We start from the raw sequence: 13,587 nt of genomic DNA on the forward strand, positions 1-13,587 counted from the left end.
AGCAACATCACTGAAACTGATTACCTAGTCATCAACACATTAATGTTTGCGAATGTTTATTACATGCAAATTAACTGTCACGGTTCCTATATAACAACCCTAATTTCACTTTAGAAGTACTCCACTGGCGGCAAAGCTTGCAATTCCTGAGATTAGTCATCTTTCTTGTAGAAATTATTTCTTGATTCTTTTGGATGCCAGAACATAGTAAATATTGTAGATTGCTGCTATTGCATTCTATAAAAATCAATCCATGCATTAATATAATCAAAGTGGGGGGGGGGGGGTATTTGAAATTTCCAATGTTGTATAGAAAGAAGGAAATTTGTTACGGCATTTGGCAATCATACACTGTACACCAACCAACAAAGTATTGTTTTCTTAAATTGACAATGAAAATAACAATTCTTTAAAAATACAGAATTAATTAATGTCATGTAGCTATAATGACAAAAGAATTTACTGCAATTTTACCAGATTTTTTTGGTGTCACCTTTTAAGTAGATATTTATCTTTCTAACTTCTGTCCAATGTATTTTCGTTATCTTTAAATCTGTTTATAAACCCATTTTATGTAGATTTGAACATTTTTATGTTCTTCAAAGTTTAACTAACATTTAATAACAAATAATTGAGAAATTATTCACATATAATCTATGGTACTGATGAAAAATGTTTGAAAACTAATTGGAAGTGTGTGTATAGATATGTCTACTTAGCCACCATTTTAATGAAATATGTAACATTCAGTATTCCTCAATTCAATAATACAAGACTGCATGGCAAGATGAGTCATTCATCCTCAGTGCAGCTTAACGAGTTTACTAAAGGCGCCCATGAAATGTAATCCTGAAAGATAACTCAGAATGTTAGCCTTCAGGGCAAAACCTCGCAATGCTTTACATTAAAGGAAGAGTCATTATCTTGTGAGGGGCAACCAGGTAGCCAGCCATACAGCCAGACTGGTACTGTAGCCAAACAGCTGCCACATACAGCCCCCAACTTCCATATTGGACAGATACCAGGACTTTCCCTCAGATCCAATTTCACTTCTCTTTGATTCACAATGAAAAGGAACTGGCACAAACTGTCCTGATCAACTATGAAAATTCCCTTCATTGCCAGTTTAAAATCTAATGGAATCCAGTGCAACACATCTTGTTGATTTGATCAATCTGATACCAGATCCATTTTGAAATAGTGGAAGTCCAATGTAGGCATTCCCACAGTTGGCTGTCCCTTAATACAAGCATGGCTTATTCAGAAAAAAGTAAAGTCTTCAGCTGACTGCAGAGCTGACTGGGCTATCCAGTTGTCAGAACCCACCATTTCCAGGACCCAAATTTTCTCAAATTATTATACCAGACTCTTACATAACGAGTGCAGTGAAATTGACAAGGAAAGTTATCTGTGGATGTTAACTGCTCACCTGCCCAGTTTCTATCAGTTGGTAGGTTTAACTTCTATCCCCTTCTTCCTCAAACTGAAGAGGAAAAAAAATCATGGATAACTGAATTTATTTTTGAAGATGATGATATCGTTCCTTTTCATTAACAGACTACAGAAATATACCGAACATTCTGCAACCAGAATGGACTATTTCGTCGTCAGGTCCCATTCTAAGCCCCGAGGGAAGAGGTACAAGTTGTCCTCACAATCTGCCACACCACAGTGAGTCTCAGACTGCATGTAATCTGATGCCAAACACCTCAGAGTCCAATCTGGTAAGATATCACTTTTTACAAATGCAAGAAAGAAGAAAGGAATTTGAAAATCAAATCAATATTAATAAAAACTTCATCTTTTTTGAGGAGTCAAGACCAAGGACAAAGTCTGATCCCACACCAAATACATCAAAAATGAGGCAAAGCAACTCTGACATCATGAGTCTTTCAGGGCAGCAAGGATTTCTGAGTAGGGGGAGAGCAAACACAATGGACAGCCAGATGAAAATGGCAATTGCTTATACCACAGACCATCACAATTGTATCTGTCCGAAAATACCAATGCAGCTAACAAGAGTTAATAGTGCAAAGATCCTCCCTATAATAATCAAAGAAAATGACGAATTGCTTTGTGATGCCTGTAAGGTCAAAATGAGAGGCAATATTATTCCTAGAGGAAGCAGTACAGAAAAGTGTTTAAACTCTTGCAATTATCGGGATGATGTGGTTGATCTAACAACTCTCCCCCTGCCGGGAAACGATGAAGACCATGAAGGAGAAGAGTATCATTCTCTACTTCCCACGTTGGCAGCTCCTCCACCTGGTTTCAGGGATAACAGTTCAGATGAGGATGACTCGAAGAGAAGAACCAGTCAAAGCTTAGCTTCTAGTCGACAACCTTGTGATATACACTTCAATGATATATCAGTGTCACTAATTGATGGTGTTCAAACAAGGACTGTCAAACACCATGCCCGGGAACTTGATGATGCCCTGGTTTCCACACTCCAGGCCCTGGAAGCTTTAGCTGCAGCTGAAGAATGTCCACGTAGTCAACCACAAGAAGGTTCAGGTACTAATGTTATGTTTTGGTTGAATTAAAAGCTTCCGAGTCATATCCCAATTCATATTTTAAACCCAACTTTTCTAGCAATATGAAGAGAAAAGTTAGAAAGTAAGACAACAGTAAGAAAGTTAGACAACAGGAAGACCATGCAGATGGTGCAAATCTGAAAGAACAGAAAATGCTGGAAATACTCATCAATATAGGCACCATCTGTGGAGAGAGAAACACTGCCTATCGACCTTGGACATCAATACTGCTTCTCTTTCTACTGATGATGTCAGACGTGCTAATGATACCCAGCATTTTCTGATTTAGATAAGTATTAAAGTACTGTTATGTTGTCAAACAACAGAAAGGAGCAATGTGTAAAACTTTTAATGTGCTTCAGGATATCGTTATGCAAGTGACTTTTACAAGGGAAAGAAAAGTGAAGGACTCAACTTCCTTCTTTTGTAAAGTTCCCTCCTTTTTACAATAAGAAAATAATGGGCTTTATTTACCAGTTTTACCATTCTGGAGATGTATATCTATGTGAACATTTTAATACTAAAACCAATATTCCAACATAGCTAGTCTTAGGCACTATAGAATTGCTTTATATAAGGTAATAAGGCTCTAAGCACTATGTAACAACCAGTTTTAATGGCATTAAAATGGTATTATTTTCTTCAGCAAATTTATGTTTGTGTAACATCACTTTTGAAGTAAAAAAACTTTCTGCTGTATTTGTTAATCAACTGGCTCAAACATAACCACCTTTAGCTGTTGTCAATTACAGCGCTGTTCAGTACTAGAGGAATTTGAGAATATCTTGAAGTTTTCTTAGTCAGAGCCCTACAGACGGAAACAGGCCCTACAGACCAACTTGCACATGTGACCAAGATGTCTCATCTACACTAGTATTTGGCCCATATCCCTCTAAACCTTTCTATCCGTCTCTGATAAATCTGACCCTTCCCATCTTCGGTCTCCCAAAGAATGGTGTCCAGTGCAATACAAAATCAAAAAAAAATTGCTCTGGTAGTTGAGAAATGACATGTTAATCAAAAGTTAAATTTTTAGCACCTTGTCAGGAAGGCTCAATTTTAATCAACACTCAAGTGCATTTAGTTATAATGATATTTTGGGGAATATGTAAATAATTTAGTAATATCTGGTTGAGTTAATTAATCTTTGCAAACTGTCTGGTGACTTGCACAAATAATAGGCTGTGGATTATTCTGTGGAATGCACACTTTCAGCGAGCAATGGGGGTCAAGGATAGAGCGTTCACGTCACGGCCCGGTTTTCAACAATCTTTCCACCACCACGCACAAGAAGCGACAAGATAGACCCCATTGTATGCATATGCCGAGAAGTGTGTTCAGCTCTGGCTGAACAACTTCTAATCTTGTGTGTGGACTAGATAAGAAGAAGTGAGCAATGGTGCAGGCATTAGCAACTGAGATACACTGATGAAGATCTGGTGTTCAAAATTAACTGTGAAATAATGGCATTACAGACAGCAAGGTCATTAATAATCAGAGGGTCAGAAAAGCGTGGGAGCTCTGGCTATATATAAGCAGTGTGAGGGAATAGAAATGCCACAACCTGGAAAGTACGATGAAAAAATAATCCCTTCATTCAATGTAAAACCTCTCTGTTCATGCAGAACGACTAAAAACCCTGAGTACCCAGATGGAGGGACTCAGCAGTCCAATTGGCTCACAAAGAGTGTAATGCAAGTTACCCAATGGAAATCAACTTAGAGCATTGGTGACACGCAAGCGGAAAGAGGGAACTCAATCCCAGTTTGTGCAACAGAAATTACGTGTTCTGTGTAATTAAAATTAATCAGTAAGCGTTAATTGCTATGAAACATGGCATATATTGTCTGCAATCACAACTTGACAAAATGCTGATTAAATGTGCCCTCTATTCCTTTTTCAGATACTCTTTATAGTGTAAACCTCAAGAGCAAGACAGGCATTCTCAGATATGCGGTACATTCTGTTTCGCTCTCACACATAGCATGCACAAGCAAGAATCACAGAACACCGGTTTAGAGCAGAAACTAAGTGAGTGAGTTTATACAGATATGAAGGCATGAAGACTGAAGAAGCAACATGTCTAAAGACATATCATTGCCAAGGGATGCCTGGTCGTTTGTGATTGAGAAATGGTGCAGCTAGCTATGCATCTAAGGATACTCCAGTATTATCTTTGATACACAATTCACTCACCTCATTGGAGAGCACAAAATAAATTATTAAAACAGAGATTTCTGCTTTCCCACCTACAATTAAGAAGCCTGTAGTTCTAACCATAGACCTTTCTGTTGCATAGATGCCAAGTATAGTTGAAATATCCCTTAAGACACTATAAAGATATTGTGATCCACAAGATAAAGGCCATTTTCACAAATCTGATTAATAAATAGGGTGGACTTCGCTCATAAGTAGGTTTTGCTCAGGAAAATGGGTTGATAGGTTCAGCTTATTACACCGATAAAGATTCAGCCACGCAATTTATTTCCTGTTCATGGTCTACAACTGCCTCTAAAGAAGTCATAGGAGTTGCAGTTAACAGCAGTACTACCCACCCCATTCCACAAGCACTGCAGTTAAACTTTGACTTGTAATTTACTTCACAAGGGGGATTCAAAGAATCTGCAAAATGTAGGATCATCGTCAGCTAATGTGACTAATACCCACGTGAGATGGACATTAAAAAGTTATCCGTAATATTGTATTTTGAATTTTACACATATCAAAGAATATATTTAATGCAGAGAATGACACAGGTCAGTGAAATAGAATAATTGGAGACATGCTGATTTTACTTAGCCTTCTGAGAAAGTAGAGGCACTGGTGTGCTTTCTTGGCCATGCTATTAATATGGTTGGACTAAGACAAATTGTTGATGATATTTATGTTGAGAAACTTGAAGCTCTCAATCATCTCTACTTCGGCACCATTGATGCAGACTGGTGCATGTACTCCACCCGGCTTCCTGAAGTTGATGACCAACTCCTTAATTTTGCTGACATTGAAGGAGAGGTTTAAGAAAGAACTGCAGATGCTGGAAAAATCAAAGGTAGACAAAAATGCTAGATAAACTCAGCGGGTGAGGCAGCATCTATGGAGAGAAGCAATAGGCGACGTTGCCTATTCCTTCTCTCCATAGATGCTGCCTCACCCGCTGAGTTTCTTCAGCATTTTTGTCTACCTTTGGAGCAGAGGTTGTTGTCGTGACACAATGCTGTTTTCTCTATTGGAAAATTCAAAGTTCAAAATTCATACCATTGGGTTGTAGATTATCCAAGCGAAATATGGGAGGTCGATCCTCTAATTTGCATTGGACCACACCCTCGCTCTGGAGAAGGCCAAAGATGGACAGGTCGGTGTGGGAATGGAAAGGGAAATTAAATGGCATACAACAGGGAGCTCTGGATGGCCATTGCAGACAGAGCACAGTTGCTCTGAAAATCTGTTGCCTCGTCACTACTTGGGCTCCCCGGTGTTTTGGAGGCTACATTTGGGAGTACCAAATGCAGTAGACAATGTTGGAGGAGGTGCAAGTGGATCATTACCTCAGCTGGAAGGGCTGTTTAGCTCTCTGGATGGTGGTGAGGATGCCGATGTAAAAACAAGTGTTTCACCACCTCCCAATACAAGCAAAGTGCCAGGGGTCAGGGAGCAGTGGATATGAAGAGGTGAGTGGACCCCAGGGATTCACGGATCGGAATGGGTCCTGCTGAAGGCAGAAAAGTGTGGGGAGAAGAAGATGTGGCTGGTGATATGATCTTGTTGCAGCTGGCGGAATGACAGTGCTGGTGCTGGATGCGGAGACTGGTGGGGTGAAAGGTGAGGCCTTTGTTCTGTTCTGTCTGGAAGGAGATGGGGTGTGAGCAGAAGTCTGAGAAAAATAAGAAATATGAGAGAGGGCTTAATCAAAAACAGTGAAGGGAAGCCACATATCCTGAAAAAGGAGGACATTTCAGATATTCTGAATCAAAGGCCTCATCTTGAGAGCAGGTGCGGTGGAGATAATTAATTTCCACTTCTTTGAAATAATCTGACAGGATCTTTTACAACTCTCTGGAAAAAGAAATGGTGCCCTGGTTAAATGAGGCATGAAAATATAACACTAACAACTATACTTCCTCTTTTATGACCATCTCAATATGATGTTCAAGCCTCTGGTGTGAGACCTGAAATCAACCTTATGGCCCAGAAGTGAGAATACTTAGATGGCAATGACAAGCCAAATAATTAGTCATGTTGGATAAGGCAGCAACAGAACATTGTGTTAATGATAACATGGAATAATCAATGATCCATTGAGCTTGACCCAAAGAGTCTTGTTGCAATACGCATCAAGTCTGCAAACAACATAAATAAAATAATAATTCAGGTCAAAGAAGAATTTGGGGAAATGCATTTCAGACTCTTAAAGACTTCTTAAAAAATCCAAGGGCTCACAGTAACAGCAGAGTGGAGCAGCAGTTAGTGCTGCTGCCTCACGGCTCCAAGAGCTCAGTTTCAATACTCAGATGCTGACGGTTCAGGGTTTGCATATTCTTTCCACTACTGCATGGGTTTACTCCTGGTGCTTCAGTTTCCTCCCATACACCCACAGTGTGCTGGTGGATTCATTTGCAGTGTAGGTTAGTAAAAATAATCAAAGAAAGGTTAATAGAATGTGTGAGACCGAATAACTTCTAGGGGTACGGAGTTGTGAGAGAGGGAATGGAATTAGTGGGATTGTTCCCAAGGGACAAAATCTGGACTTGATTGTCCAAATTACATATTTCTGTGCCATAAGATGTGAGCCTTATCAGCGTACATGGCTTCCTATTTTTACATGTTAAGTTCTATATTCATCCAGGTCTATTTTGACCATTTTCAGTGACCCTATACATATTGCATAAATCAGTAATTTATTGCAGAGATCATTGACCTTCTGTGTAAAGTAAACTTTGCACATTTTTAACCTAGTTCTGTTCTTATCAGAATACGTATGCATGAACCTGTTCACCCTAATGTTCCTAATTCTAGTAGTCTGTCTATTGGTAAGTTTGTGAAGTATATTTCTATTTCAGTTGATAATTAATTTCAGCAGCAAATATAACAATAATTAGCATTCATTCAGCATACTTCTTTCACACTTATTGTTTCAAACTATAAGATCCATTGTTTCTGTTCTAATCTACAGGTTTGATTGTATTGGCAGCTATGACACCAGAGTCATCACTGGATTCTGGCCATGAAACAAATTCTTCAGAAATGACAGACATCTCTGAAATGGTCTCAGCGATAAAGCAACGTCATTTACTTGCTTATCAGGGAAACAAAACTGGTCTAATTATGAAAAAAGATTTTCCCTTGAGTGCTGTAAGATGTTGTGCACAAGCTGCTTTCAGAGGAGTTCCTTGTCCAAAGAGATATTATGAAGAAGCAAACACGTTATCTGCAGTTGCTTCACCTACGCAAAATAACTTATCTAGTTCCATTAGGCTAAAACCTGGTCACACGACTGGATTTTGCACGGTTCACATGAGACCTCAGGTATTTGCTCATTCTAATGAAACTACAAGCAGGCCAGAAAATGTTACTTTAATGCCTGTTCTTCAACAGAATTGTCCAACCTGTCCAAAATCAGCTGAAGACCAGATGCCCAAGCAACAAACAATTCAACCCAAAGAGTTTTCCAAAAGCCTGACATGTCCAGATGAGATAGCAAATCAGAATGAAGAAAAATCGTCATTTTTTCATATAGAAGATGAAAGAACATGTAGTAAGCAGTTAATGAATAGAAGAAACTCTGAAAATAGCCCCAGAATCATAAGCCCGGAAATCCACCAAGAAAATTCATCAAGCTATGTCTCAACAAACAATACTTCTCCAGTTTGTAGGTACATAGACAGCTGTGCTAAGTGTGATGCTTCAAAAAATGAGTATTTGAAATATGAAGGAAGTATGCAGGGAAACCTCAGACCGTGTGAATGTCATTTGCTGAAGACTGAGGCAAGGCAAGTAGACTCTCAGGCCCACAGAACAACTGTCTTCCATACTTGCACACCAAAGAACAATGAAGTGACTTATGTCAAGGTGAGCAACAGGAAATATCAACCAGCATTGGAAATATCAACCAGCAGTAAGGAAATCTCGGCATTGTTCAATGATGATCTGATAGATTTGACAGATGTTCCAGCAATTCAAAGGAATGATTACACCAACACAGTAAAGGAAGGTCAACCCATGAGAAATAGTTCCCCAAGTCAAGGGTGTTATCACAGTCCTTACAGATACCCAGTTGTTACTTTAGGGCCAGATAACAGCACAGCACAGCAAGATAATGCTGAAAAGATGAAATGTCAGGGATGCCCATGTTCTTGTAAAGCTATTAGTTTAGAGAAAACCGCTGGCATTTCAATGTGCTCCAAGCCTTCCAGTCTGTGTGATGTGACATTGCCACCACATGTCACATCATCTCCAGCATCAGAAAATGTCTTTGATGCCAAACAGCACACATCGCTTATTCCTGATAAAGTTAAGTCACAAAAAGGCTCCCTGCTGAATTTTAAGAATCTCTTCTCAGCTACTTTTCCAGCAAGATTTAAGAGAGAGAGTGATGAAAGGCAGGAGCAACTTCAGAAGGTGAAACAATATGAACTTGAATTTCTTGAAGAATTACTCAAGCCCAAAACCAAAGTTGACGTATTAGCAGAAGATTATGTTTATCGCAAAGGATCTGGACATTGCCCTTGTCAAATCAAAAGTAGTCCAGTTGGGAATATTCCCGGTTTATCCAGGGAACGACGTCGTAGCTGTGACTGTAAACGTCGAAGTTTGGCTTGTGACTCGATGTGTTTTCAATCAATCCCCAGTACTCTAGATTCACAAAGAGCAGATCGAGGCAAAGGCGCTTTTGTTCACAAGCAGCCTAAAACCAACGTTGCCCCACCTGCACTAAATATCAGTACCAAACAAAAAGCCGCTCGTAGACGGACCTCAAGTCTCGAGTCCAGCGATAATAGATCTGAACAGCAGCCTGGTGTGCTTTGCATGATGGCACATGGTGATTGTCTGAAAGTGCCACATGGCAAAAAATTGGAGCGGCACCAAAGTGCCACCAACATCGTCCCTGAGGCAGAAATAAGTGAAATAACTTCACAAGGTTCAGAGAACAGTACCTACAGTATGGCTACATTCAAGACAGAAGAAACTAAGAAAGAAAAAGGGATAGAATTTACGAGAAGAGGCCTTAAAAACCAGTGCCAGGAGCCAGCCCAGCTTGACGATCCATCTTGTGTACAAATTTCCAACACAGACAAACAACAAAGATCCCCGGCTATTTTCTCTATTCAGAGAGAATTCAAACCATCAAAGTCAGTGCCACTTCTGAAAGAGGACATGGCCAGCAACAACCGATGCTGTTCCTTTAAGTATTGCTTTTATTATAGAAATTGTGATGTTGCCGATGACAGTAGTGAAAAGGACGAACTTTCGTATTCAGTACCAATGCAGCTTCTTCCTGACTTGAGGTCTGACAGTTCAGTGACACTCAGTGAAACGTTAGCTAAAACTGTTCAAACATTAGACAGAAATGTTTCCAATGGTGGTGAGGACAATGTACAGCAGGAAGCAATGTCGAATGATATGGGACTTGATAACAGCTTAACAAGAATAAATGCTCTGCAGAATAGTGTGTACACATTACCTGAAGGCTTTATTGCTGCTCAGAAAGACACTAGTGAACTGTTATGCATCTTAAGGCAATGCACAGCAAATCGTGGAAATCATGATCCAAAACTTTACATTTCACATCTGGATGAGTACAAACAGTCACTCACACTTAAGTTTAAAGAGCTGCGAACTGCATGTAAAAGAGTGGCAGCAGTAGACAAAAGCCCATCACGCATGCTTTCAGCTATCTCAACTAGCTTTCAAGTATTATGTGGCCTCATTGAGGCTTTTGTGCACTTGGTTTATATTGTGCGGTCAGAAAGGCAATGCAGAGAACTCCTCTCTAAAGTGGAAGAAGTGGTGATCAATTACACGTTTTTACTCCGAGCAGCAGAAGAATCATCAAGTAAGACATCTGCTCATCATTTGTCAAAGCAGTCAACTTCTGTAACTACAGTAGTCAACACATTTACTCGTTCAATTAAAACATTGATGAACAAATAACTTCATGAAGCCATGCACTCAAGCACCATCTTTTGTGTACTACTTACCAAAAACTTTAAACAGACTCCAGTGTCCTGTGCTTGGTAGTCATTTATGTGAACAGTATTTTATCTGTTTCTCTCCTGCTTTGTTCCCACATTATCTGTTCTTGAAATGCTAAATGTATGTGGTAAGTCTTTCTCCTAAATCAAACTAGATCTGTAACTCCACCTTACCACTGTATAGGGCAAAGCTGCCTTTCATTTCTGAGTCCAACCCTTTCCTCAATTCTTGTATCAAAATTGTTTATTATTCTCAGATATTTCTACAGTAGCAGAACCATCCAAATCCAGATTCAGAAGAATTATTAGGAAGAGAACATTTGGCAGGGTTGGATGTAAGAAGAGTTGTTTAGACTGCCTAAAACTATAAAAAGCTAAGAGACTAAGAGACACCATTTTTCCAACAGCTATACTATAGAAAAATACCCAAAACATATGTACTGGCTGTAAGTTTGTTACTGAACTAAAACTATTCTTGCAATGAAAGATTATTATTGATAGAGATCTGAAGCTTTAATGATAATGCAACTGAAAGCATGAATTTTGATAGGCCAAGTAACCATAAGACACGTATGTGTTGGTCTCAGGAGAGGACCCTTCAAAGGTATTACAGCATTTCAAAAGTAAGATATGGAAAGAAGCCACTGTGACCCTATACCCCATCATTGGACCTTTATTCAAGTGAGTTGTTGGTATTGTAGCAGGTTGGTAGCTACTGTGAATCTTCTTTTGTGCTACACGCTAGTATTTATTCATTATCTAGCTCATTTGGATAAGCGCATCACTAATCCAGACATAATTCAGTTCCTACCACAATTCATTTCAATAACTCATACTTCGTCCTTTTCATTTTCCATATACTGAGATCCAGTGGACACTTTTAATTTATGAGCCTGCAGTGAAAACTAATATATTAAATTCCTTTTTATTCATTCCTCGTGTAAAATTGAGTTGAAGATGTCCCTTTCCCACAGGAAAAGGTTAACTGATTCTCTCATCAAAAATACTAATTATCGAGATCATTCGGAAAGTTGATGGAATAACATTTGCCTCGGGTGGTAATGCAAAATGAGTATTATTGCATTGATTGCCTACCATTAAGGTACAAAACAGGCACCCATATTCAGTTCCATTATAATCAATGGAATTAAGTTTCAAGTCATGCTTGTAATAGCTGATATTTTGTGCTGCTGCCCAAGGTGTAGTGTCAGTCCTAAAATTTCCTGGCTTGGTTTGGACTGAACTGCTGAATAAATATATTTTGGTACAAAGATTTCTAACACAACAATTTTAATGTATAATTTTAATGCAATTATGACATTTCTTGGCAAGCTCTTCATAGGGAAGAAATCCTTCATTGTTTGTTTTACACCCATTGTACAGGACCGTTGTAGGATTTTGTTTTTTTTTAAAGATATTCAGATGGAAGTCATTTCTTCTACATTTCTACTTTTAAAATGGTTCCTTTAAAGTTCTCGTACTTTTTGGGCCTTCCCACAATAAACCTTTTTGTTGCCATTGCATTTTTTTTTTTTACCTTACAATGTGAGATAATGGTTTAACAAATCAAAATCAGCTTTTTTTGCACTTGCAGTGAATTCTGCTGAGTTATACGAGGTCAGAAACGATGTAGTTGAGGATTTCCTGGCACTGAAGAATCTAGAGATCGTTGAACAATGATTTCTAAATCTGGAAACACTTTAAAGTTTGTGTTGTTATTCTTCCTTTATAGTACCTGACTTTTTTTCTTGCCAGATTACCAGCCAATTTTCAGACCTCGTTTTGCCAGTTTCTCAGGAAAAGATATGACATTCCTCATGAACGAGACTTCAATTGTTTTGTTTTTATCAATAACAACAGAAGGCTTACTTCAAAATTTCATGTTTTATATTTTTATACAGATAGAGCATTATATTGGCAAAATGTTAGACTGTGACAATGTTGTACAGGAGCTATTGACCAATGACAGGTCATTGTGGACGCATGATAAAATATTTTCATCAGTGATATGAATGAGTTTCTGGGAAAACCAAAATAGATTAGTGAAGATGTGGGTAACAATGGATGACATTAGGTGCGCAGTATAATTTAGCATGACAACCAACTTAGTTATAATTAATTACAGAAACAGATGCAGCTGCCAAAATATTCTCAATAACTAAAAAGCACCCAATTATTCCAAGCAAATAACGACAGAAAACTCTTCTAAACCCAAAATAAAAACTCAACTTCCAATTTTTAACACATTCTTACATGCTAATGTCACAATGGAGGATCGACCCCATTGGATAGAACAAAGGAAATTCCAATTCCCCATTACAAGGGTGGGGTCTTTGCACCATGTATCACTGGACTAGCCTATGAAAGTGTTTTTTCAATTTGTTCTAGGCTGAATGGGATCAAGCATTTCCAATGCCAGCAGTAAAGAACCATGCATCCTTGTATATCAATGATCTGATATGTTTCTCGATAGTGTACTTATAGAAAACTGAGGATGTATTCCTTGATGAGATAGGGTATCTATGAAGCATAGTTTCATGAGTTGTGTAAGATTTACATTGGCAGTCGGATATGCAAAGCGTAGAATATGAGTAATCTATTTAATGCATATATTATTGTTAAGTAGACTTAACCTTTCAAGTTGTCTTGTCTTCTCAGTGTGTTTCTATGTCTAGCAGATGGCGTAGATGTTATGTTTAGCTGCCATTTTCTGCTATTCATGATATTCTGCATTTCCCTGGTGAAAGACCATCAAAGTTCAAAACTAGGAAGCATATCTTACATTCATTTCTCCATTTCAACAGCATCAATTGTATGTACAAGAGCAATGCCATGGTGCTGCCTTCCCACCATTTTGTTCT

General features: G+C 38.6%; 1 protein-coding gene across 1 annotated transcript in view; it reads left to right on the forward strand.

The window, feature by feature from the left end:
• frmpd3 (FERM and PDZ domain containing 3) overlaps positions 1-13,158 on the forward strand; it is a 114,543-nt gene extending 101,385 nt beyond the window's left edge. Inside the window, exons 15-16 of the mRNA XM_033030603.1 lie at positions 1,558-2,517; positions 7,708-13,158. Of these exons, the coding sequence (XP_032886494.1) occupies positions 1,558-2,517; positions 7,708-10,685 (3,938 nt within the window). The 3' untranslated portion in view covers positions 10,686-13,158. The remainder of the gene's footprint in view (positions 1-1,557; positions 2,518-7,707) is intronic.
• The last annotated feature ends 429 nt before the right edge of the window (positions 13,159-13,587 follow it).

Source organism: Amblyraja radiata, chromosome 12 (assembly GCF_010909765.2).
Source record: "Amblyraja radiata isolate CabotCenter1 chromosome 12, sAmbRad1.1.pri, whole genome shotgun sequence".
NCBI lineage: Eukaryota > Metazoa > Chordata > Chondrichthyes > Rajiformes > Rajidae > Amblyraja > Amblyraja radiata.